Source organism: Bos mutus, chromosome 18 (genome assembly GCF_027580195.1).
Source record: "Bos mutus isolate GX-2022 chromosome 18, NWIPB_WYAK_1.1, whole genome shotgun sequence".
NCBI lineage: Eukaryota > Metazoa > Chordata > Mammalia > Artiodactyla > Bovidae > Bos > Bos mutus.
In genome coordinates, this window is record NC_091634.1 from 47,847,157 (window position 1) to 47,870,750 (window position 23,594).

Consider the following 23,594-nt stretch of genomic DNA (forward strand, 5'->3'; position numbering starts at 1 on the left):
TCACCGCTCACTCACACACCAACACTCTGCACTGGGCTTACTCTCTGTACTGGGCTGTACTGGTCTCACTCTGTGGACTGGGCTCACTCTCTGGACTGGGCTCATTCTCTGGACTGGATTCATTCTCTGTCCTGGGCTGTACTGGGCTCACTCTTTGTACTGGGTTCATTCTCTGGACTGGGCTCACTCTCTGGACTGGATTCATTCTGTCCTGGGCTCACTCTCTGGACTGGGCTCACTCTCTGTACCGGGCTGGACTGGACTCACTCTCTGTACTGGGCTGCACAGCTGCCAGTGTGTGGAGGAGTTCATTGATTTAATTATTCCTCGTTGGGGAAGTAAGCTTGTTTCTGGTCCCATCCCCATAGCAGTTTGCCTAAACAGGTGTGTGTATCTCTGTGGGGTCACCTCCTAAAAACATAAGCCCTGCCAAACCTCATCATATTTACCTCAAACACACATTTCCTGGTTATCTCCAAAGCAGTTGTAACCAATGCACAAACTTTGCCAGAGGTCTCTTTCCCCACCTCAGAGGGGCTTGATACTTAAAGCTCAAACTGAGAACGCTCACTATCCGATCATTAGACCATGCAGTTTAGCGAGAAGAAAAACCACCCCACACCCAGAGCAACACAACCCGTCAGGCAATGTCACGCAGACTGTAAATACAGAATGCCCTTATTTTTATGTTACATAAAATCTGTTCGTGCGCACATCACGTGATATTGTAGTACGAGGAGATTCATGCCTGTGTGCTCAGACTTGTCTCTTCCTTCATTTCTGCACAGTCTTCACCCTACGCTGTCAGTGTGCCGGGTCCCTGCACCTTGGGGTCGAGGGTCAGAGCAGGTAGGAGGGGGTAAAACGCAACCACAAGGGTGTCACCCCGCACCATCACTCTCAACCAGGGGTCGGTCCTGCCTGAGGCACCTCCACGCGGCCTGTCGGGGCTTCCAGCAGATCCTGACCATCCAAGGAAGGAAAAGAAACTGCACCGGTGTAGGGCCCTGGGGCTGATTGGGCTCACTGCGCCGCTTCCAGTGGCAGGCGTGGGCGCCAGCTGGAGCGCCGCCCGGCCTTCCCCCCACCGCCCCCTGCCCTTGCTGCGCCCCTCCCCGTCCGGTCCCGCCCAGCACTCCACCCCCACGTCTGAGCCCTGCCCCTCGTACCCCGCCCCTCATACCCCACCCCTACTCCCAACCCTACGCCGCAGGTCCACTCCACTTCCGCCGGGAGGAGCCTCCGTATCCTCCGCAGGTCTGCGCGTTGCGTTCGCTCTGTTGGCCCCCGCAACCACCACCAAGAAGACCCCTAGGACCCCCTGGGTGGGCACCTTCCACTCCTCCCCGGATTGGCCGGACACGTGGGAGGTGCCAGGGCAGGGCTTCCCGGGGAGGTTCTGGGGATGGCGGTGTGGTGACCTCTGGCCTCCTCGCCAGTCCCCAGGTCGGCCGGCATGAGCTCTGGGGCCGCCCAGCGGCTGCAGACACTCCAGCGACACGTGGGCTTCCGGGAGGTAGGGGGACAGACCTGGGTCCGGAGCCCCTGACCTCTCCTCCACCTGGGGCTAAGTTCTGAGGTGGCCCGCAGATCAGGGGACTGAGCTGGATTCAGAGAGAAGCCCCTGAGGTCACCCAGGCCCTGAAGAGGTTGAAGGTGGCCAGGGTGCTCTGGGTGTAGAGACCCCTTCGGTGCTGGGAGGAGGGGGAAGGGTCAGCATTGTATATGGCAATGTGTTACCCAATTCCACTCCCACCCCCAGCGCCCCGCCCCCCCCAACCCTGCTCAGGGCAGTTTGGGACTTTGATCCTGGGGCTCTTTACTCCAAGGCACTGCCTCCTACCAAGGGGTGTGGACACAAGGTCTGCCCCACAAGCGCATCCCTGCCCCTCTCGTGGCCCAGGGCAGAGGCATGGAGCCGGGCAGCAGCCCGCTGACCACACACGTGCTGGACACTGCCTCAGGGCTCCCGGCCCAAGGCCTCTACCTCCGTCTGTCCAGGCTCGAGGACTGTGGCCAGCAGTGGACCGAGCTGAAGAAAAGGTAGGAGGGTGGTCTGGGGCAGGGCTCAATCCAGAACACTCCCCACCTCACCCACCCACCCCACCCCACCCCACCCCCCCGCAAGGGGCCCTGCACTGGGGCAAAGGGTGTGGGCACCGCTGGCAAGTGGCAGGGCTGACCGGGCCGGACGGTCTCCCTGCACTCTCAGAGCCTCTGTTTCAACAGGCTGAGTAGTCCTGGTCATGCTACAGCCTTGCTGGCAGAGCTCACACCCCAAGTGCCCACTGCGCTGGTACAGGGCTCTGTCTCTCCTTGCCCATTGGCCAGTTGAGGCCTGAGGAGGAATCGGAAAGGCCTGGTCGTCACCGTGACTGGCGGGTGACCTGTGCTGGGCAGCTCTTGAGCGCTGGACATTTGTTAGGTTCTCACTGTACCCTGTGTACAGACCCCGCAGGAACCCCTTCCACACGTGAGGAGATGGAAGGTGAGGCAGGAGGCCCCTGCCCCTGGTGGACCTCAAAGGCCTGGGGCCTGAGACTACGGAGCCCTTCATGAAAGGGGGTCCAGGTCACATCTGAGCTTGGAGGAACACATGGAGCCACACAGAGCCACTCCCAACCCCCCTAAACTGCGCTGGTAAATGCTGCTGATGCTGATCACAGCACGGACACTTGACAGCATGGCCTCTCGGTGAGCAGAGGCCCTCAGAGCCGCCGGCACTGCAGCTAGAAACGTGGCTGGCAGCCTGGAGACAGTTACTCACCCAGAAAGCACAGTGTAGTGAACAGCAGGTGCTTGGTTTTACACTTCCCAGGTGGTGACAGCGTAAAGAACCCGCCTGCCAACGCAAGAGACTTAAGAGGCATGGGTTCAATCCCTGGGTTAGGAAGATCCCCTGGAGGAGGATATGGCTACCCACTCCAGTATTCTTGCCTGTGAGATCCCATGGACAGAGGAGCCTGATGGGCTACAGTCCAGGGGTCCCAGAGAGTTGGTTACGACTGAAGTGACTTAGCACACGTGCACACGTCATGAAACAGTATGGCTAGTACAACAATTTTTTTTAATTTGTAAATAAGCACACTTATGCATAGAGAAAATGTGAAGTCTTTGTGCCAGATATGAAGTGCGGGGGAAGGGAAGGTTCTTTCCCTTCTCTTCTCTGGGGTTCCCTAAGGACAGTGAGGGGACATAGCCCTGGTCCTGGACGCTGCCCTGCTGCAGAGCCACCCAGGCCCTGCTCACCTAGGTCCGAGTCAGGCCACCGGGCACACGGACCCAGGAGACCTAGGCGTGTACCCCTCTGCAGCAACGCTCCTCTCCCCAGTTGCACAGATCGTGACGGCCGCTGCCCTGGGCTCCTACCTCCAGGCCAGATGAAGGCGGGCACCTACAAGCTGTCCTTTGACACCAAGGGCTACTGGCAGAAGAGGGGCCAGGAAAGCTTCTACCCATACGTGGAGGTGAGGGCCAGACGGATGGAGGCCCGAGATGCACTGTGACCTGCAGGCTGGTCCTCCCCCGCCCCATCTCAACAAGCACCTGCTCTGAGCTCCTGGCCTTGACCACCCCACGCCTGCACCGCGCCACTCCAGTCAGGCTGACTCAGCCCCGGCAGACAGAGGTTCACCCGAGCCCTTCCAGCTCTCTGTCCCCTTCGCCTGACCTGTTCAGGGTGGTCCTAACCCTTGGGAACCTTCAGGCCCAGGGGCCCCTTAGACCAAGTGCTTCCCCTGGGCAGACCCCAGCCCCACCCACAGTCCTGTCTCCACTTGGCCAGGCTGTGTGTACTCCCAGTGCCCCCTCTGCCCGCAGGTCGTTTTCACCATCACAAACGAGACCCACAAGTTCCACGTGCCACTGCTGCTGAGCCCGTGGTCTTACACCACATACCGAGGGAGCTAGCGGCTGACCGGCAGCCAGCCTGTGGGCGTGGACACGGCACCACGGCAGACCGGGCCACCCCGGAGCAGGGGGGTGGGCAAGTTCCTGATGGGCACCAGGGTCACACTTTCCCTGGGATGTTCTGGCCCCATGTCGCAGGGGCAGGTGTCACTCAGGCTTCAATAAAGTTGCTGCTGACATCTGCGAGGTGGCTTCAGTCATGAGGCAAGCTTGATGGGAGCTTCCCTGGGGGGATGAGGGGCGGGCATGTGCACAGGGGGAGCACTAGGCCCCGGGGGGATGAGGGGTGGGCGTGTGCACAGGGGGAGCACTAGGCCCCGGGGGGATGAGGGGCGGGCGTGTGCACAGGGGGAGCACTAGGCCGGGGGGATGAGGGGCAGGTGTGTGCACAGGGGGAGCACTAGGCCCCGGGGGGATGAGGGGCAGGCGTGTGCACAGGGGGAGCACTAGGCCCCGGGGGGATGAGGGGCGGGCGTGTGCACAGGGGAGCTTCCCCGGGGGGATGAGGGTGGGCGTGTGCACAGGGGGAGCACTAGGCCCTGGGGGGATGAGGAGCGGGCGTGTGCACAGGGGGAGCACTAGGCCCTGGGGGCACCTCCCCACACAGCCACACAAGAGGACACGCAGCGCTCGTGGGAACCTTCATTCTCTGACGCACGCCTACAGGACAAATACCTGCTGTCCTGCTGCGGGGGGACCTCACCCGGGCTGGGGCTACGTTGGAGTGCCCACAAGTCCTGCGGGGCCCTGTCCCAGCGTCTGCCCGATCACAGCGGTCTCCAGGGGCTTGAAACCCACGTTGTCCAGGGGGACTCCGAAGGCCAGCAGCTTCGCCTCATAGGTGCGCAGCAAGTCATTGTGGGCCTGCAGGGACACAGCGGTGTTGTAGGGGGGTAGCCGGGGTGACCCTTGCTCAGGCCACCCAGCCCCGTGGAGGACACGCCTTTTCCAGGTGCTGACTGTGCCAGGCCCAGGCCCAGCCCCACACCCACACGCATTTATGTAAGTTTAAAGATTTAGATTTAACTAGCTCTACTCGGGGCTTCCTGAGTCGGCAACAGCCACTTGTTAAACAGAAGGGCGCTCCAAGGAGCTGCACGAGATGGAGGCTCAACGGGCGTGGAGGGGCGGGGTGCGGCCACCCTCCAGCATCGGTGCCTCCCTGAGGGAGGCGGGGGTCTTTAGCAGGTCACCTCCCTAGTGCTGACCAGAAAGCCCCAGGCTGATGGGTCAGAATCTCCACTCCTGGAGAGGCTGAGGTGGCGGTCAGTTCAGGCGGAAGCCCTGGTCGGGCTCAAACAAGTGACCACTGGGGCGTCCCGGTGCTTTCTAACAGCCCCGCTTTGATCAGGCTGTCAGCCTGAGAGACGTGGTCTCAGCTGCCACCACCTGTGGCCTCTCAGCCTGTGCTGACCCTCTTCTGTCATTCCCCCCTCTTCTTCTTAATGTCCCAGTCTTAAGGAGAGCATTTGCTCGACAGTTAGCAGTGCAAACAGGCATGTAAAGCTTTTCAGAGCACCTGACTCTCCAGGAGATGATTAAAGTAAGCAGAACAAACCCCAGTGATTGGCCTCCATAAGACCAAACTCACCCAAGAAAGGCCCCATGGAAGGAGCCACTCTTTTAAGCCAAGAGGATTGAAGTCACTGAGTCTCCACCCCCGGAAGTGCGGTTCCAGGTAAGTGGGTGGTGATGGCCATGCACAGACACCTCCCAGCTCAGCTGGAAGATAACCAGGAGCTTCCCTACTGAGAGAACAAGTGTGGCCCAAGTCTAAGAACTTCATCAGGTGCTACCCAACCACTTCATGTGCGGGACCTCCAGTAACGTCCGATTCACGGCTGGGGAGGCTGAAGAGGGGGTGCACTCAGAGTTCCTGGTTCCCGCAGGCATTTCTCACTCAGGCTCACCATCCCTGCCTTCCTGGGAACCACACTCCCCGCCGTGTCTGTCAGCATCTATTCCCTTTCCCCTTCCCAGAAAAGCCAAGGTCTGGGCAACGGTGCTGGCAGGACCGATGCAGGCAGGATCTCTGTCCCCTCTACTTTTTCTCAAAGAGCACATTTCACAAGGTGGTGGTAAGGGTGTGAAGAGCGGAGCACGTTACATGCTGAGAGCCTAGCCTGACTCAGGACAAAAGCTCAAAGGGATACCTTGTCCTCAGCATCGTCACGACAAGATGCTGGGAGCCGAGACAGAAGGGCGAGCAAGGATCAGGCTCCGGAAGATCTCGGGGATGGGCCCCAGCCCTCCTCCTTCTCTGGGGCTCAGCCCTCCCGACAATCAGATGTGGGTTATGGAAGTTCTCCTGAGAGCCTGATGCACCCAGTGCATGGCCCTAATTTTCTGCGAGTACGCATCAGGGTTGCCAGAGCACCCGGGGAGGGCCCGATGGGCAGGGAAGGCCAGGGGATTTGGTCACCACAGAGCCCAGTGCCCATGATGGCAGTGCCTTCACCCGGGGCTCCAAGACCCAGGGCTCGTGTCTGAGTCACACTTGTGGGGTGTCTGCTCTCTGCAGGCAGCACTTCATCTGTGTCCCCACAGGCCAAACCCTGACAGAACTGTGGGCTCAGCCAGGAGCTGGGGACGCTCGGTGCAGGACACAGATGGTTACCAGGGTCAGAGCACTGTGCAGGAAGTCTCCATGAATGGTCGAGAAAGGCCAGAGCCCTAACTGCCCCTGCTTGGAGGACATGGACATTAACCTGGGGGAGTAAAGAGAACCCCCTGACAACTGCCCCAGAGGCCAGGCTAGCACCACGGTGCCAGAGCGAGGGTCGCACGGGACACCAGGCAGGCCATGCACCGGGAGGCGCCAGCAGAGGCTCGGCCACACACAGGCCCAGTGACCCCGGGCGGGCACAGATGGCCTCAGACTGGGTCAGCACCCTGATCTCGGGGGTCAGCATCAAGATCGGGGGCTCCTGGGTGAGGGGGCGGTGGGGGGCCCTCCGCACCTTGCAGACCCGGGCCAGCTCGTACTGCAGGTCCTTGATGGCGCTGTTCTTCGATTCCAGAACGTCCTGGGGAGAGGAAGGCATCAGGGAACCATGGCCTGGCCCCACCACAGGGACATCCACACAGGGAAGGACTGCCATGGGAAGGCCTCAGAGTGAGACCCCAGTGTGTGTCCGCCCCCTAGACCCCGAGGGGACCTAACCTCAGGCCTAGCAGCCTCGGGTCACCCAGCTGGCCAGGACCCCAGAGCCAGGCCATGCCACCCTGGCAACACCAGAGACCCCCGCCCCCGTCACCTGCTCCTTCTGTGACACATCCCAGGTCAGGGAGCAGAGGGTCGAGGCCCAGCTCTGGGCGGGGTCCCTGCCAGGTGCGGTCAGGCCCTCTGGCCCTTGGGCACCGAGGCCTTGTCTGTCCTTTCCCAGCAATGCCCAGTGCCCAGGACAGCCCGCCCCAGGGGAGCACCACAGACAACTGCGGACGCTCGAGGGAACAGACGCTCAGCCTGTGCTCAGGCGTGCGTCCCAGGGAAACCTTCCCACCACCCGCCGCACAGGCCACCGCAGGCCTGCCTCTCGCCCGCCATGGTGAGGGGCCATGGTCTCTTCCAGCACAGCTTAGGGTCCAGGCGGATGGAGGCTGTGGCCTCGGCTAAGAGACCAAGCTGGAGCGGGCAGTGGACTCGGGCTAGAAGGGTTAAAAGGCCAAGGAGGGGCTGGGGAGACCTTGAAGACACTGGAGCTGGGAGTCCACGGCGCACACGGACCTGGGCTCTCTGGCCAGGAAGCTGCGACCGCCCCTCCCCGAGGCTGACTGAGGGTCTGCCCTGGAGGGACGAAGCCCTGAGCACAGCCCTCGAGGCCTACCTCCAGCTTGCGGGACACGAGGGTCAGGGCCGCGGGGTCCAGGTTGGAGGCCGCTAGCACCTCATTGAACTGCACCTCCTTCTTCTCCACGGCGGCAACCAGTGCCTGCACCTTGCGCTCCAGGACGAGGTTCCTGAAACCCGCCTTCTGCTGCACCTCCAGGATGGCCGAGGTGAACTTATGGTACAGGTCGTCCCGCTCCTGCTGCACCTGCGGGGCACGGGTACCTCGCTGGCAAGATGCCCCTCCCACTCTGCCCAGGGCCACACCCCCACCTTCCCCAGCGTCCAGCCACGGGCAGGCTGGTCTGTGCCCAAGCCCCACTCTCTGCAACCAAATTAAAGGAGTGCAGTCTCCACACCATGGGAGGCAGGAGAAAACACCTCTGGGAGGTGTGGCAGGAAGCCATGGGGACCCCCAGGATGAGCTGCAGAGCGACCCTCCCACCAAGAAGCCAGAGCCAGCCCTGCCCTGGGTCTGGATGGCAGGCTCAGGACTGCACCCCACCCCCAATCATCCCCACAGGAGATCAGGGCCTCAGACTCAGCAATGCTGGGGTGAGGGGCCTTGAGGAGGTACACTCCATCTGCCCCAGATCCTACAGCCAGCTGCCTGCCCACCAAGGACAACGTGCTTCCGCGTCTTCTTTTAACTGTGCACCATTTAGAAGTCAAGACTTAGCAGGGGTGTAACAGGAAAAAGTGACCCTCCTAAACCCCACTTCACAGAGGCCACCATCTGAGCACTGGCTGGGACTCCTTCCAGAATGTTCTCCACGCCCGTAAAAAACACAGCACTGCGAGGCATGACAAGCACTGCGCTGCAAACCTGCGGCCCCGTCCTTCTGACCATACTGCCACACCTCACATCTGCTTCCGTCCACTCCCTGGCCCTCTGCTCTTTAAAACCTGATGACCCTGGTTTTCCAGGACACTGCCTCTCTCACATACTGCGTAGACATGCAAATGGAGGACAAGGGGCAGAGAATGCAGACCTACAATGGCCTGAGCCTGACTGAGCCGCCTCCTCCTGATTCATGCCCACTTTGACCAGCGGGAGCAGCATCTCCCTGGTGCCTGCAGGACCCTCGGAGGCCCCTTGGGGGTGACTCCAGATCCAGCTGCTTGTGGGATGTTCCCGAGGAACTGGGTCCTTTCCACCGTCACAGTCTGCAAGAGTGTTTCAGTGGGAAAGGTGCTAACAGCTGACACATGAGGTGCTTGCCCGCGGCCAGGCCCCGGGAACCAAGCACGCTGGGGGGCTATCTGCAGAGAAGCACGTTCAGTGAGACACACACACCCAGTCCCATCAGTGAGGACCTGGGGCTGGGGACGGCCCCCTGGGAAACCATGGATGAGGCCACAACCCTGAACAGCCCTCGGGCAGACCGTCCACATTCTCAACACCAGCCGTCTGACCCAGCAATTCCCCTGCTAGGAATCACCATTCCAAAAAAGGGTCACACACCACACTAACAGGGTGCCTATAGCAGCAAGGACTGACAAGGGATTTTCACCAGGGGACACAGGCTGCTCTGGAGAGAAACGCGGGCTGGGAGGAATAGGCAGGCCCCCACTTCTGGGAAGCAAGGTCCTACACCAGCACACTCGAGAGTTTGGAAGAACTCAGGGTGCTCTCGCCACGTGTGAGGACCAGCATGCAGCCCCAAGGCCTTGCATTTTCACCCACGGGCTTCCTACGACACACGTAAAGGGTTAGGACTCAGAGACACACACAGGGATGAAAGATGAGCCAGACCACCGCTGCTTCAGAGGCCAGCCCAAGGTGAGAGCAGTGGGGAACTGCTAAGACATCAAGCTCGTCCACTGAGAGCCCTGCAGAACGGGGAGGGGCCAGAGCCAGCGACCTAGTCCCCCAGACGTGCCAGGAGCCCCCAGACATGCCGGGAGTCCTCCAGATGCCCTGGGAGCCCCCAGATGCACCAGCAGCCCCCCAGACATACCGGGAGCCCCCCAGATACCCCAGGAGCCCCCACACATGCCGGGAGCCCCCCAGATGCCCTGGGAGCCCCCAGATGCACCAGGAGCCCCCCAGATGCACTAGGAGCCCCCCAGATACCCCAGGAGCCCCCAGACACATTGGGAGCCCCCCTGATGCTCTGGGAGGCCCCAGATGCACCAGGAGCCCCCCAGACGAACCGGGAGCCCACCAGATACCCCAGGAGCCCCCAGACATGCCGGGAGCCCCCTAGATGCCCTGGAGCCCCCCAGATGCTCCAGGAGGCCCCCACACATCCCAGAGCCCACCTTGACAAACTGCCAGCCCCCCAGATGTGCCGGGAGCCCCCCAGACCCCCCAGGAGGCCCCAGACATCCCTGGAGCCCACCTTGATGAATCGCTGCTCCAGCACCTCATGCTCCCACCTCAGGCTCTTCAGCTCCTTCTCGGTGACTTTCAGACGGGCTTTTGTGCACTGGAGAAAAGAAGGGTCAGAAAGCACCCCCAGTTCAGGCACCCACAAGATGCAGCTCAGGAGGGATGACCAGGTGAGGTGATCGTCAGAGCGAATGGCTCCCGGTCACAATGGACCGAGCCACACCATGGCGGCCAGGGGTCACTGGGCTCCCAGAACAGGTGCCAACCCCACGTGCCCCCAGGTCACCAGGCAGGGGACGGAGGGGTTCAGCACCTCCCCTGGTGCCCCGAGGGCCGACTCTGCTCTGGGACTCGGGAGACACCTGCCCGACCTTCCTGCCCCTTCACACCAGGGAGGGCTGGGAATGCAGCGGAAACCCACCACCAGGATCTGCTTGTCCCTCTCATAACTGCCGAGCTTCTTCTGCATGTCACTCATCTCCTCCCGAGCCTTCTGCAGGGGGTCTGCCAGGCGCCGGTTCTGCATGGCCACCTCCGTCATCTCCTTCTCCAGGTGCTCCTCCTTCTTCCGCATGTCCTCCATCTGCTCCTGTGGGTGCCGGGGGAGGAGCGGGACAGGGGTGTTGGTGGCAGGACTGGGTGCTGTGGCCTGCACGGGGGCTGCGAGCTCTCCTGCACAGAGAGGATGGTCCTAGGCATGTGTTCTGTGTGTAGACACGGAGAATAGTTTCTGAATTCTCTAGTAACGCGGCCTGCATGCAAACAGAGCTTCCGCTGTGCTCACTGCCAGCACTTGGGTGCGATGACACCCCTGATGCACGTGGGCCTATGACTTCCCCACCACGCAAGGGGACTCACAACATGTGCGTTTCAATCAGGGGCCGCTGAAGGCCAGGTGTGTCTACAAGCAGGGGTGTGGGCTCGAGGCGGCAGGCAGCCCCGGCGGCACCTTGAGGGAGTTGATGAGAGCCAGGTTGTTGAGGGTGATGTCGTTGTAGTAGTTCTTGATGTCGGTGAAGGCTTCCTCGTGTCGCTGCATCAGTGTGGTGATCTGGCCGTTCTTCCTCTCCTCCACCTCGTGGATCTCTGTCTTCCTGCGCAGGTCGAGCTCGTCCCGAAGCATCTTCATCTTCTTGTCGTACTTGGCCTCGATTTCTGAAAGGCAGCAGCACCCGGAGCAGCTGAGCAGAACCCCTGGTGCCGTGGTGACGAGAACAGATGGCGGCTGTGCCCAAGGCGGAAGACCTCCCAGGGGACGGAGGCCATCGACAGCGGGACAGGGCGGGGCGCTTCTCCTGCTGCGTGGCACCAGCACATGCCCTCCTCTGCCTGTCTCAGGCACCGCTGATCAGTCCCTGCCTCAGGGATCCCAACAGCCAAGTGCCACCCGGTGCCAGGGGGCACGGGCCACGGCCATCCAGCCAGACTGTGGCTAAGGTCGATGCCTCTGCAGGACGGGAGGGACAGCATGCCACCCCCTAGCTGGGTGACCTGCTCCAGGAGTCACTGTGTGCCAGGGTGGGGGGGCGAGGGGGGTCCTCCCAGCCTCCTAGACACCAGCCTTAGAAATGACCATGTCCTCTCACTCCGCAGGTCTGGGCTGTTTTAACTGGAGGGCAGTTCCTTCCTGACAGGAGGGGCTCTCGGGCCGCCTTACGCAGCGGAGTGCGGGAAGCACTGACCTCGCACCTGCCTCTCAAAGTCGTTGCGCATCTTGGTGATCTCCTCGGTGTGTTTCTGCAGAGGCGGAAGCGGGCTGTCACTGGAGGCCAGACGGGACAGGACAGACACCGGCCCCGCAGCAGGGTCCCCTCCTCACTAGCACCGACAGCCTGTGCGGCTGCTGCTCCGGCTAGACCCTCACCCCCGAGCTCAGGACCAGCCCAGAGGAATGAGGGTCTGGGAAATTCCATGTTTCATAATGGACTGGGGAAGATGCTGATGACACTCACACCCTGGCTGTGCCCACAGGCTGGGCAGCAGGACCAGACCCACCCAGAGCTGCAGGCACCCCGTGTGGTGCTGACCTGCTTTGGCTTAGAACACCAGGACAAATTACTCTGACAGCTATAAAGTTTGAATAAAAGGCTTAAATTATACTTTATTTTCATGCCGAGAGGCACTCTGAGCATGTAACTATTCCACACCATGCCTTGGGTGAGCAGAGACTGCACTCGGTGGAAGCCAGCCCATGCTGTGCTTCTGTCAAAACAGCCAGGCCCCTCAAGGGACCATATCTTCAGCACCCTTAAGCTTCACGGAAAACTGCAATATTACTGAGTGTTCCCAGATTCAGTTGAGGCTAGGCTGCGTCCAGACATATAGCAAACGTATTGACAAGTCTCAACCCACAGCCAGGAGAACCTTTGAAAGCCAAAGTTGGATACATCCTCCCTTTGCCCAAGCCCTCCAGAGGTCCCCAACTCAGGTGTGGCAGGGTGGTCAGAGCCCCAGTCCTGTCCGCAGCCTCCTCATTCCTTGCATCCCAACCCTTCTCACGGCCTGGTCTCCCCTAGCCTGGCTCAGCCCTGCCTTCCCCCACCTTTGCTCGGGTGTCACTTTCTCAATGAATTCACAGAACCCGTACAGAAATGCAACCACCTCACTTCCCGCATCTCCTGGAGCACCCCCTCATGCCCGCGGACCTGTGATGCGTGTTTGACAGTTTACTTTGTTTTCTGTCTTGGGGTGGCCTGTCCTCTCCTGACCATCAGCCACACACGGGCAGGCATTCTGTCAGCCCCACCCTCTGAGCACCCACAATCAGAGCCAGGCCTGGTGTGCTACAGAAGGAATTCCAACCTCCACCCAGAGCCCCTCAGCCTCCCTCTGAAAGGATCAAAGAATCTCCAAGGCCAGTGAGGTGCTTGTCAGCATGGCTCACAGGACAAAGGCTGCAGCAGCTGAAGGGCTGGCGGGCAGCTCACTCCAGGGGCCCGGGGTCGGCAGCACGTGGAGAGCGGCCCGGGCTGGATCTCCCTGTCGGGAAGTCAACCGGTCGAGTCTGAGACAGAACTCTGCACCTGGCCCCAAAGGGGTTTGTTTGGCTGATGCAATTGTTGTTGCTGAACATTTCAGTTAATTGCCCACCAGCAGGCTTTTTATACAGAACCATGAATTCTCAGGTGTGGCTAAGTTGACATGTTCATAGCTGCCCTGGCACCTACCAGCCGCAGGTTCTTCACCATCACCTCGTTGGCCAGCTCCTGCTCCTTCAGCTCCACCTTCAGCGCCCGCATGTCCCGGCGCAGTGTCCCCTCCTGTGCACGGTGCTCCTTCTGCGCCAGCTTCATGACCACGGTGCCCTCCGCTTTCATCTCCGTCAGGCTGCTCTGATGCTCGTACAGCAGGTGCTTCACCTTCTGCTTGTAGACCTGGGGGTGAGGGAGTACCGCTGCTCACCTGCTCTGTCCACTCACCTGCACACACGTATGCTCGCCTATGCACACAGGCTCGCTTGCACACACAGGCTCACTTGCACACACATGCCCACCTGCGCACCTCTACACGACTTCTCATCTGCACACATAGGCTCACACGCTCATCTGAACATACCTGCTTTGTTATTAAAAAATACCTTCAAGCTCCCAATGTCAAAGGACACAAAGGGCGGTGACCCCAAAGCAAGGCATGACCATGCCCCCGGACCTCGGGCCAGCTCCTCTGTGCGCGGCGACTCCCATGGGATGGGGCCAGCCCCCTCACCTTAATCTCCACCTGGTGCCTCTCCTCGGCCTCCTCCATCTCCCGGTCCTTGTTCCGCAGCTCGGCCTTCTTCTCCTCCAGCTGCCTGCGCGTGATCTCCCAGAAAGTGTGGATCTTGTCGCGCTCCAGCTGGAAGTAGTTGCGCTCCTCTCGCTCGCGGTCCAGCTCCTCCCGGATGCGGCCGATGTGCTCCTCCACCTGGCGGGCAGAGCAGGGTGAGGCAGCCAGAGGGCCTACCCGCGGCCAAGGGAGGGTGGGCAGAGAAAGGGCAGGAAGATGGTGGGGGGCGCTGCTCTCATCTCAAAGTAAACCATGAGTGAAAAGTGAGAACCTAACTCAGAGTGCCGGGAAGGCTCAGGGACAGGAGACATCGGCAGACACCAGAAATCTCTTGTATTTGGCCAAGAGTCATAATATGATTATATCCTTTTATTCATCCCTGGGAATTTACACTAAAGAAATTTCTCAAAAGAACACAGGAGTGTTCCACTTAAAGATATTAGCAACACTGTTAGTACAACAGCAAACAACTAAAATGGACATGATCCAAGTTGCTTCTAAACAGCATGGTTGAGAAACAAGAGTATATTAGCCAGAAGGTCATATGGACCTATGATACAAAGATATGAAAATGATGCAAATATTTTCATACAAATGATATAAAATGTAAAAACCTTTCACCTTTAAGGATACACATCAAGCAAAAAATAGCAGACAAAACCCGTAGACCTGAAACAGTCAAGAGGGTTTGATCCAGAGCCAAATGCAAATCTGCAAATAGGTAAAAGAAAAAGAAAAAAGGACAGATTTCCAGTTTCTTGAGACTCTCACTTGTAAGAATTAGTTACCTTTTGACCATAACCTCAGGCCCAGGCTGTAAAGTTTCACTCTTTTGATAACCATGTTCCCCACAAGGAAACCAGATGTCTTACTTCAAGAGAGGGCCAAGACAACAACTCAGCAAGGAAGGGTAGCCAGGAGACTGGGAGGACTAGGGCTGGGGTGGGGCTTGGCTCCCCAGGAAAAGTCCTGACCCGCGGGCCTGCTGCCTTCGTGTCGCTCAAACGAATCATCTAAACCAGACTGTGGCTCACGCTGGATGTTCCCTCACTCGATATTTAGACTTCTTATAAATATCTGGATTTCTCACTTGTCTTCAAATATCAGAAAACAGCTCTGGAGCCCAACATCCACAGGGTAACCCTGCAGCAACTTGGCAACAGTTCAGTTCAGTTCAGTCGCTCAGTCGTGTCCAACCCTTTGCGACCCCATGGACTGCAGCAAGCCAGGCCTCCCTGTCCATCACCAGCTCCCGGAGTTCACCCACACTCATGTCCATTGAGTCTGTGAGGCCATCCAACCATCTCATCCTCTGTTGTCTCCTTCTCCTCCTGCCCTCAGTCTTTCCCGGCATCAGGGTCTTTTCCAATAAGTCAGCTCTTCGCATCAGGTGGCCAAAGTACTGGAGTTTCAGCTTCAACATCAATCCTTCCAGTGAACACCCAGGATTGATCTCCTTTAGAATGGACTGGTTGGATCTCCTTGCAGTCCAAGGGACTCTCAAGAATCTTCTCCAACACCACAGTTCAAAAGCATCAATTCTTCAGCATTCAGCTTTCTTTACAATCCAACTCTCACATCCATACATGACTACTAGAAAAACCATAGCCTTGACTAGACAGACCTTTGTTGGCAAAGTAATGTCTCTGCTTTTTAATATGCTGTCTAGGTTGGTCATAACTTTCCTTCCAAGGAGTAAGCATCTTGAATTTCATGGCTGCAGTCACCATCTTCAGTGATTTTGGAGCCCAGAAAAAATGAAGTCAGACACTGTTTCCACTGTTTCCCCATCTATTTGGCATGAAGTCATGGGACCGGATGCCATGATCTTAGTCTTCTGAATGTTGAGCTTTAAGCCAACTTTTTCACTCTCTTTCACTTTCACCAAGAGGCTCTTTAGTTCTTCTTCACTTTCTGCCATAAGGGTGGTGTCATCTGCATATCAGAGGTTATTGATATTTCTCCCAGCAATCTTGATTCCAGCTTGTGCTTCTTCCAGCCCAGTGTTTCTCATGATGTACTCTGCATATAAGTTAAATAAGTAGGGTGACAATATACAGCCTTGACATATTCCTTTTCCTATTTGGAACCAGTCTGTTGTTCCATGTCCAGTTCTAACTGTTGCTTCCTGATCTGCATACAGATTTCTCAAGAGGCAGGTCAGGTGGTCAGGTATTCCCATCTCTTTCAGAATTTTCCACAGTTTATTATGATCCACACAGTCAAGGGCTTTGACATAGATGTTTTTCTGGAACTCTCTTGCTTTTTTGATGATCCAGCAGACGTTGGCAATTTGATCTCTGGTTCCTCTGCCTTTTCTAAATCCAGCTTGAACATCTGGAAGTTCACGGTTCACATATTTCTGAAGTCTGGCTTGGAGAATTTTGAGCATTACTTTGCTAGCGTGTGAGATGAGTGCAATTGTGTGGTAGTTTGAGCATTCTTTGGCATTGCCTTTCTTTGGGATTAGAATGAAAACTGACCTTTTCCAGTCCCGTGGCCACTGTTGAGTTTTCCGAATTTGCTGGCATATTGGGTGCAGCACTTTCACAGCATCATCTTTTAGGATCTGAAATAGCTCAACTGGAATTCCATCACCTCCACTAGCTTTGTTTGTAATGATGCTTCCTAAGGCCCACTTGACTTCACATTCCAGGATGTCTGGCTCTAGGTAAGTCAGCACATCATCATGATTTTCTGGGTCATGAAGATCTTTTTTGTACAGTTCTTCTGTGTATTCTTGCCACCTCTTCTTAATATCTTCTGCTTCTGTTAAGTCCATCCCATTTCTGTCCTTTATTGAGCCCATCTTTGCATGAAATGTTCCCTTGGTATCTCTAATTTTCTTGAAGAGATCTCTAGTCTTTCCCATTCTATTATTTTCCTCTATTTCTTTGCACTGATTACTAAGGAAGGCTTTCTTATCTCTCCTTGCTATTCTTTGGAACTCTGCATTCAGATGCTTATATCTTTCCTTTTCTCCTTTGCTTTTCGCTTCTCTTCTTTTCACAGCTATATAAGGCCTCCTCAGACAGCCATTTTGCTTTTTTGCATTTCTTTTTCTTGGGGATGGTCTTGCTCCCTGTCTCCTGTACAATGTCACGAACCTCTGTCCATAGTTCATCAGGCACTCTGTCTATCGGATCTAGTCCCTTAAATCTATTTCTCACTTCCACTGTATAGTCATAAGGGATATGATTTAGGTCATACCTGAATTTCTTTAATTTAAATCTGAATTTGGCAATAATCCAAGTCTATGCCCCAACCAGTAATGCTGAAGAAGCTGAAGTTGAACGGTTCTGTGAAGATCTACAAGACCGTTTAGAACTAACACCCAAAAAAGATGTCCTTTTCATTATAGGGAACTGGAATGCAAAAGTAGGAAGACAAGAAACACCTGGAGTAACAGGCAAATTTGGCCTTGGAGTACAGAATGAAGCAGGGCAAAGGCTAAATAGAGTTTGGCCAAGAGAACGCACTGGTCATAGCAAACACCCTCTTCCAACAACACAAGAGAAGACTCTACACATGGACATCACCAGGTGGCCATCGCCGAAATCAGAGTGATTATATTCTTTGCAGCCAAAGATGGAGAAGCTCTATACAGTCAGCAAAAACAACACCGGGAGCTGACTGTGGCTCAGATCATGAACTCCTTATTGCCAAATTCAGACCTGGCCACAGCTGCCCTGAATCTCTCATCTTACTACTGCCTGGACCCCAAGAGCTTCCAAGCTCTGCAGACTGACCCCTGCCATGTCACAGGACAGGAAGTAAACCCGTAGGCAGGAAATAGTCCGATTGTTGGGGCGACACAGCGGGTAAGCCAACCTCCATGAGGCAGCCCCAGTGACCCCCTCAAAGCACAACCTGACCTCATTACCCTCTACAGACACTGCCGATGGCTTCCCTGTGTGAGAAACAGAGACTATTCACCACTTTCAAGGGCCTCTGCCCAGCTCTCCATCTTCAGGTCTTATGCCTTGTTGAGTCTCCTTTGATTTCTTTTATCTTAAAACCATCAAAAGTAAGTAAGAGTGATGAACACTTCCAGACCACATTTGCTCTCATGGGTTGCACAGGTTATAGGTTTCGGGAGCCTTTCAATTGAAACTGTAATTAATCAAATCATGTTCCCTAGGTCTTAATGTCATTGAAATGAACAACCAGCCTAAAATAACTCACAGTGTTTAATAGTAAATCAAATAAATGAGAATGCTATAAGTGTATATACTATGATTAATATCTCTGTAAACAGTAGGGGCCTAAAAAGGGTAAGAATGAAAAAAACTTAAAATAGCTTTTATATCAGAAAAACATTTCCTTCCAAATTCCTACTACCCTAGAGAAAAGTTTACCCATCACACGTGCTGCACTGTTTCACATGTCTTGGTGTGGACAGACGGCAGGAGCCAGACTGAGGGGAGGCAGACAAGGAGCTTGGGGGCTGTGATCTAAAAGAAGTTCCTAGGATCAGCGGGGGGCAGCAAACCCATCCCACCCACCCAGCAAGGGGCCGAGGCCCGGCCAGCCCGCTCACCTGCTCCTTGCTCATGTCCTCCGGAGCCAGCCCATCAACAATCGGAGTGCCTTTGCCTTTGCCTTTCTTCCCTTTCTTTTTGGGCGCCTTGGATTGAAGAACACATGGTCGGGTTAGGGTTCACTTCTGGCTGGTTCATTCCCTTTCAGGGCCATTCGAGAGAGGAATTTCTGCCTGGAACCTCCATCTGACTGCCCACTGTCTCAGGCTTCCACCCGGGCCGCCTCACTCTGCCCTAAGGTTTCCCATCCTTAACCACAGGCACATTCTGTTGACACCTTTGGAACAGCAAGGAGAAATCTCCCTTCTCAGAAGAGAATATTGCTTTCCCTCGGAAAGGAAAAGGGAGAACATGTTCCTTGTATACAGCAGAGACTTCCTTGGTGTGGAGCAAAATCTACTCGCCCTCACAAAGGAGCATCCCCAGCAGCACAGACTATAGTGCTTGGCGTGCCAGAAAGAAACCTGCAATATATCGCTCCATGGGTGCAAGGTGGGTGCCTCAGAGACCCAGGGTGAAGACTGCTGGCACAGACTGGCACTCACACACTGTGGGCTCTGTCAGTGGGGTGATACCTGCTTTTAACTACTTCTCCAAGGTGCCAGAGGGGACCTTCTGCGCCACTCCCTCTCCAGGGGCCACTCAACAGAAAGCAAACTAACGCCTTATCCTCTGCCCTCACTTCTCCCAGGTTTCTGTGGCTTATGCTTTTGTCTGTACGTAGGCACGCATCTACACGTCTCTGTAACATTTTTATTACCAAAAAAGTTTATGAGGAAATGTTAGAAAGCACAAAGTAACAAAAAAAAAAAAAAAGGAAAATCATGCATATTTCCCACAAGTTAGTGAAAGTAGATGTATTTTGGTGTACATCACCAAATGTGATGATGTATCTTTACCCAGCTGACTTGCAAAAGACAGAGCTGCTGAAATCTTCACTCCTAAAACACTGCCCTCTTTATAACCCTCTACTCCAAGAAATCCAACCCATCAGAAGAGCCCGGGGGCTTGTCGCCACTCAGCATCTGGGAGTAAGGCAGTGGTTGGGGCCTCTAGAACTCCTGGGGCCCCTACACACAGAGGGGTCCCCACACTGATGGCCACCCCGCCACACCTGCCTGGAAACTGGGTGACCTACAGCCCGTACAGCACAGAGGGGAGTGCGCAGCTGAGAGCCCTACCACAGAGCGGGTGGGGATGGAGAACCCCAGAGGCACCAAGCTCCGCTCTGCTCAGTTCCCACCTGACTCCTCGCAGGTTTGCCCAAGCTCTGCCCTGGGGACTCTACGTGCTCTGGAACCGCTGTCAGGACCCTCTGGCCACCATGGTATACCCCAGGCTCTCGATCCCAGAGACTGGAGGACCTCTGTTTCCCAAGGATCTGATCAATGAGCCTTCCATTCCAGGTAGGGAAGCCATTCGACCCAGGTTTTCCGGTCCGGACACGTACACACCGGGCCCTAGGTCTGGGGGCGGGGGAGACGGTGCTCTCTGACCACCACCCCGGTGTGCACAGGATTCTGGAGAGACCAGATCTCTCAGCTCCACTAGGGAGCCGCGTCCGGCGTTCGCGGCACCCTGGACCCTCCCCGAGAGGACATCCCCGCCACCCCTCAGAGCACCAAGCCCGCAGCTCCAAGATGCCAAAGCTACAGATCTCCCGTCCCGGGGACTCCCGGCGAGCAAGGCCCGCCGACGTCTGAGCCCCAGGGCCCCGGCGCGGACCCTACGAGACCGCCTCACCATGGTTGTGGTTTCCCGCCTGCCTGGACCAACAAACCAAAGCGCGGGGCCTTCCGAGGATGCGCCGTCTCCAGGCAACGACTGTAAGGTCCCGCGCGAAGTCTCGAGAACCATCGCGAGAGCCCGCCGGCAGGGCTGGTGCCTCGCAACGGCAGGAGTCCTTAGCAACTAACCAGGCGGAGTCCGTATATTTGGGCCGAAGCTGGACATTATCCACAAGCTACCTCTCCAAGACGCCTGGGAACGCATTCCTTTCGGGACAGGTCATGTTTACTGCGGGTCTTCCCCACTAAAACTTAAGCTCCACGGAGGCTGGAGGAGCGGTTTCCGTCCACTTGTTACGTACTCTACGTGGGTACAAGACCTACAGTGCGTGAACTCCAAGAGTGAGCGAGGGGAGGCAGCCACACCGCGACTTTACCCAATTAGATTCAAATTTTCGCGGAACCTCTGCGCTTGGGCCTCACCTCACCCTGTCCCCTTTGACGATTACTCCCACCTGAGGCTGGAAGACGGCTGGATTTCCACAAAGCCTCAGAGGAAGCAAAAGTAAGACGAGAAAAAACATATTCCAGCGGGTCCACAGTTTTGAAATCAGCAAGTCTCCCCTTCACAAAATCTAACTGCTCTTCCTAAAGAGACTTTGTCCTCCTGGTGAAGAAAAACTAGAAACCTTTGCTACGGGTTTCCAGGCGAGCTCTGCAGGGAAAAAAGTCTTCAGGGGGTTTCTTCCCTCTAACCTCTTGCTCTGAAAACTGCTAACTGCTTTACAAATTGCAGAGAGAATTTCTGATCCCTCCTACCATCCAGCTACCTATACCCAAAACAACACCATTTGTTGTCTTCTTTTCCACACTCTTAACATTAGCATCTTACAAAACAGTGGTTCTACAGTAGGTCAAGGTTTTCTGTCAGTTTGGGGATGGAGAGGAATCTTCTCTCCCTGGAGAACTGCCTTGGGCACAGAGTGTGAATAGTGGAGAAAGGCTCCGGTCAGGAAAGAGAGCCACAGCAACGAGCCTGGGGGGTTCCTGTTTGCCCACCCAAGACTTGATTGTTCCTGGAGAGGAATGGCCCTTTGGAAGGACTGTATCAACTGACTGGCACAAAGAGTGACATTTATAGCAGCCCCAGGGCCTCTGGAAGGTCTGATGGTGTCTCTGTGCCTGGGCTGGCAAGAGCCTGAGCCTGTGTCAGACACCTGTGGTCTGATAGGGGTCTTCTCCCCTAAGGTAGGCTCCTCCCACAGGAGTTCTGGCAAGTAAGACAGTGCAGCCGGGTAGCACAGAGTGTTATTGATTATTATTTAGCACTTACTATGCTAGGTGCCTCATGCTGACTGGCTTTTTGCTTTAGAATTCTGGCTGGGAGTCCTGAATTAAACGAATGCATTAACAATAATTCCTTTCAACAAAAAGGGCAAGAATAGGAGGGTTAGCTCAGGATAACAAGACAGGGTATTCGTTTGTCACAAATGAACAGCACAGCACGGTTTATCAGTGTGCACTGCAGAGATGAAGAGTTCAGGGAGGCCTTGTTGCCAGCTCTCTGGGCTCCCCACAAGGCCCATGGTGACCTGTGCTTTTCATACTGAATTTGAGTTCAGATTTATAAAAAAGAGCCTTTCTCCACATGGGTGGCTTGAGATACTTTTAATCGGCATCAAGCTGAGCATCTCAGAAACCCAGATAAATGACATCTGAGTTTCCTACAAAATGACAGACCAAATGTTAATACAAACCCAATGACCTATGGTGAATATCTGGCTCTTCCTAACACCCACGTACATGGTCATCCAGGTAAATTGCCTCAGATCACAACAGCAGCTCGATGGAGGCCTGAATGTTAGCATAACAGAGTCCTCAAGAAGACTAAACATTTTTAGAGATCAACAGTGAAGTATTTACAAAAGAAATGACATAATACATATAGGATTTGCTTCAAAACAACCCAGAAGTGGAAGAAGGCATTGAAAGCAGAGAAGAAATACGATCAGCCATGAGTCAGTAATCACTGAATCTAAATGATGGGTATAAGTGGGTTAACTATGCTATTCTACTATTGTTTGATTTTTTATTTTTATTTAGTTTAATTTTTTTTAATTGAAGTATAGTTGACTTCCATGAAAATGTTTTGAACGAAAAGTTTGACCCTGGCCTCTGGGGTCAGATCAGCTGGTGCCCTGGACAAGACTCCCTGTGTATCCACTTATTCATCTGTCAAATGGGGATAATTATTAAACACCAAGACTGTTACAGTTACTATGGCTGTGTGACAGGTTGGCCCTGAAATGAAATGGCTTAATATAGTGACAACATCTGTTTTGCCCATGAATCTGCAACTTGGCTGGGACCCTGTAGGGACAGCTCACCTTGGTTCCATGTATTACCCCCACCCCAGGGAGAGTGGCTCAAAGGAAGAGTCTGGCTCCTGCCTGAGACCTTACATCTGGTTCATTGGCTACTGTGGGCCAGACAATACTCAAGTGGCCCTTCAAATGGCCTGGGCTTTCTCACACAGAGTGGCCGAATTCCAGGGGAGCCTGGGGAGCGAGACCTGACTCCTACTTAAGACCCAGCATTGGAGTCACATGGCATCAGCTGGACACAGTCCACTGGTCAGAGCAGCACAAGCCTTGCCCAGGTGCGAGCAGGAGCACAGACAGGGTATGGTTGGATGGAACCAGAAGGTTCTGGAAGACATGGGGAATCAGAGATACTGCTCTGACCATTGTGAGACAATACAAACTTCCACCCCACTAGCCAGTGTCCACCTACTGTCCGGACCTCTCAAGGCTTATACCCCCACCACCCTCAGCTTTGTCCCAGAGGGACTGACCTGCCTCTTGGAGTGCAAACTGCAGCGGCTTTCCTAATGGGTCATGACATCATTTTAGCAGTTTTTCTTTGTTTTGTAAGCTAAAGAAAAATAGAAACTATTAGCCTGCCTCACTGACTGACAGTTGACAAAGCTTAGCTATGGGCTCGGGGTGACTGGAGAGGACTGAGGCCTCGGATGGCTGAAGATGCCTTAGGAGGGTACCTTTTCTGAAAACACCAAGTTCACACCTTCCTCCTCTGAGAATTTCTCCACTCCCAGCTGGGAACAAGTCTGTCTTCCTGACGCTCTTCTTTGGTTGGTTTGTCTTTGTGTAGACCAGGGGCTTGCACTTGACTCCTCTGGCTTCCTGTGACCGGCTGTGCACCTTGGTCGCACTTCCCTGCCCCCGCCCCTCCCCACCCCGTGTTCAGCTTCACCTGGAAAATCAGGGCCTCGTCTGCTAAGGATTCCCCAGGAGAATGAAATGCGATACTGTGCATCAAGGGATTGGCACAGGGCTGCATTCCAGGGCCTTGTGCAGGGGACCAGCGACTAGAAGTGGGACTCCGCTGAACTGTTTGGAGCTCTCGGCACGCCCAGACGCTGCCTGCCTGCCTTCCGGGACGCCCCCTCTCTGCCCGCCTCCCTCTCC

At 55.6% G+C, this 23,594-nt stretch overlaps 2 protein-coding genes across 8 annotated transcripts; one reads left to right on the forward strand and one right to left on the reverse strand.

Annotated features, from left to right (window-relative positions):
* The first annotated feature begins 1,190 nt into the window (after positions 1-1,190).
* Positions 1,191-4,092, forward strand: LOC102276165 (5-hydroxyisourate hydrolase-like). 5 transcript variants are annotated; one of them, XM_005892425.3, is made up of 5 exons: positions 1,191-1,325; positions 1,440-1,516; positions 1,904-2,043; positions 3,332-3,467; positions 3,820-4,092. In XM_005892425.3, the coding sequence occupies exons 2-5, from the start codon at positions 1,457-1,459 to the stop codon at positions 3,907-3,909; spliced, it is 426 nt and encodes a 141-aa protein (XP_005892487.1). In that variant the 5' UTR covers positions 1,191-1,325; positions 1,440-1,456; the 3' UTR covers positions 3,910-4,092. The 5 variants fall into 5 exon arrangements, with proteins under 5 accessions (XP_005892487.1, XP_070244606.1, XP_070244605.1 ...); XM_070388504.1 differs by having other exon boundaries at positions 1,222-1,257; XM_070388505.1 differs by lacking the exon at positions 1,440-1,516 and having other exon boundaries at positions 1,219-1,325; positions 1,830-2,043.
* On the reverse strand, positions 3,998-23,040 carry GAS8 (growth arrest specific 8). Of its 3 annotated transcripts, none has more exons than XM_070388492.1 (12): positions 22,961-23,040; positions 18,379-18,465; positions 13,779-13,976; positions 13,241-13,447; positions 11,756-11,810; positions 11,023-11,228; positions 10,495-10,662; positions 10,084-10,170; positions 7,737-7,946; positions 6,870-6,935; positions 4,585-4,773; positions 3,998-4,134 (listed from the first exon to the last, which is right to left on the reverse strand). In XM_070388492.1, the coding sequence occupies exons 2-11, from the start codon at positions 18,391-18,393 to the stop codon at positions 4,624-4,626; spliced, it is 1,362 nt and encodes a 453-aa protein (XP_070244593.1). In that variant the 5' UTR covers positions 18,394-18,465; positions 22,961-23,040; the 3' UTR covers positions 3,998-4,134; positions 4,585-4,623. The 3 variants fall into 3 exon arrangements, with proteins under 3 accessions (XP_070244593.1, XP_005892446.1, XP_070244595.1); XM_005892384.3 differs by lacking the exon at positions 22,961-23,040 and adding an exon at positions 20,123-20,191; XM_070388494.1 differs by lacking the exons at positions 11,023-11,228; positions 11,756-11,810; positions 22,961-23,040 and adding an exon at positions 20,123-20,191.
* Between the last annotated feature and the right edge of the window lie 554 nt (positions 23,041-23,594).

What these genes read in the sequence shown, in the direction of transcription:
- GAS8 (XM_005892384.3), bottom strand. An exon ending in CTCTCATCAACTCCCTCAAG is followed by an intron (nt 10,663 to 11,022) that starts GTGCCGCCGGGG and finishes CGGCACCCACAG; the next exon opens with GAGCAGATGGAGGACATGCG. An exon ending in TCGTGTCCCGCAAGCTGGAG is followed by an intron (nt 6,936 to 7,736) that starts GTAGGCCTCGAG and finishes TCCTCTCCCCAG; the next exon opens with GACGTTCTGGAATCGAAGAA.
- LOC102276165 (XM_005892425.3), top strand. Translation starts at nt 1,457, where the DNA reads ATGAGCTCTGGGGCCGCCCAGCGGCTGCAGACACTCCAGCGACACGTG. An exon ending in GACACGTGGGCTTCCGGGAG is followed by an intron (nt 1,517 to 1,903) that starts GTAGGGGGACAG and finishes CTCGTGGCCCAG; the next exon opens with GGCAGAGGCATGGAGCCGGG. An exon ending in GCTTCTACCCATACGTGGAG is followed by an intron (nt 3,468 to 3,819) that starts GTGAGGGCCAGA and finishes CTCTGCCCGCAG; the next exon opens with GTCGTTTTCACCATCACAAA.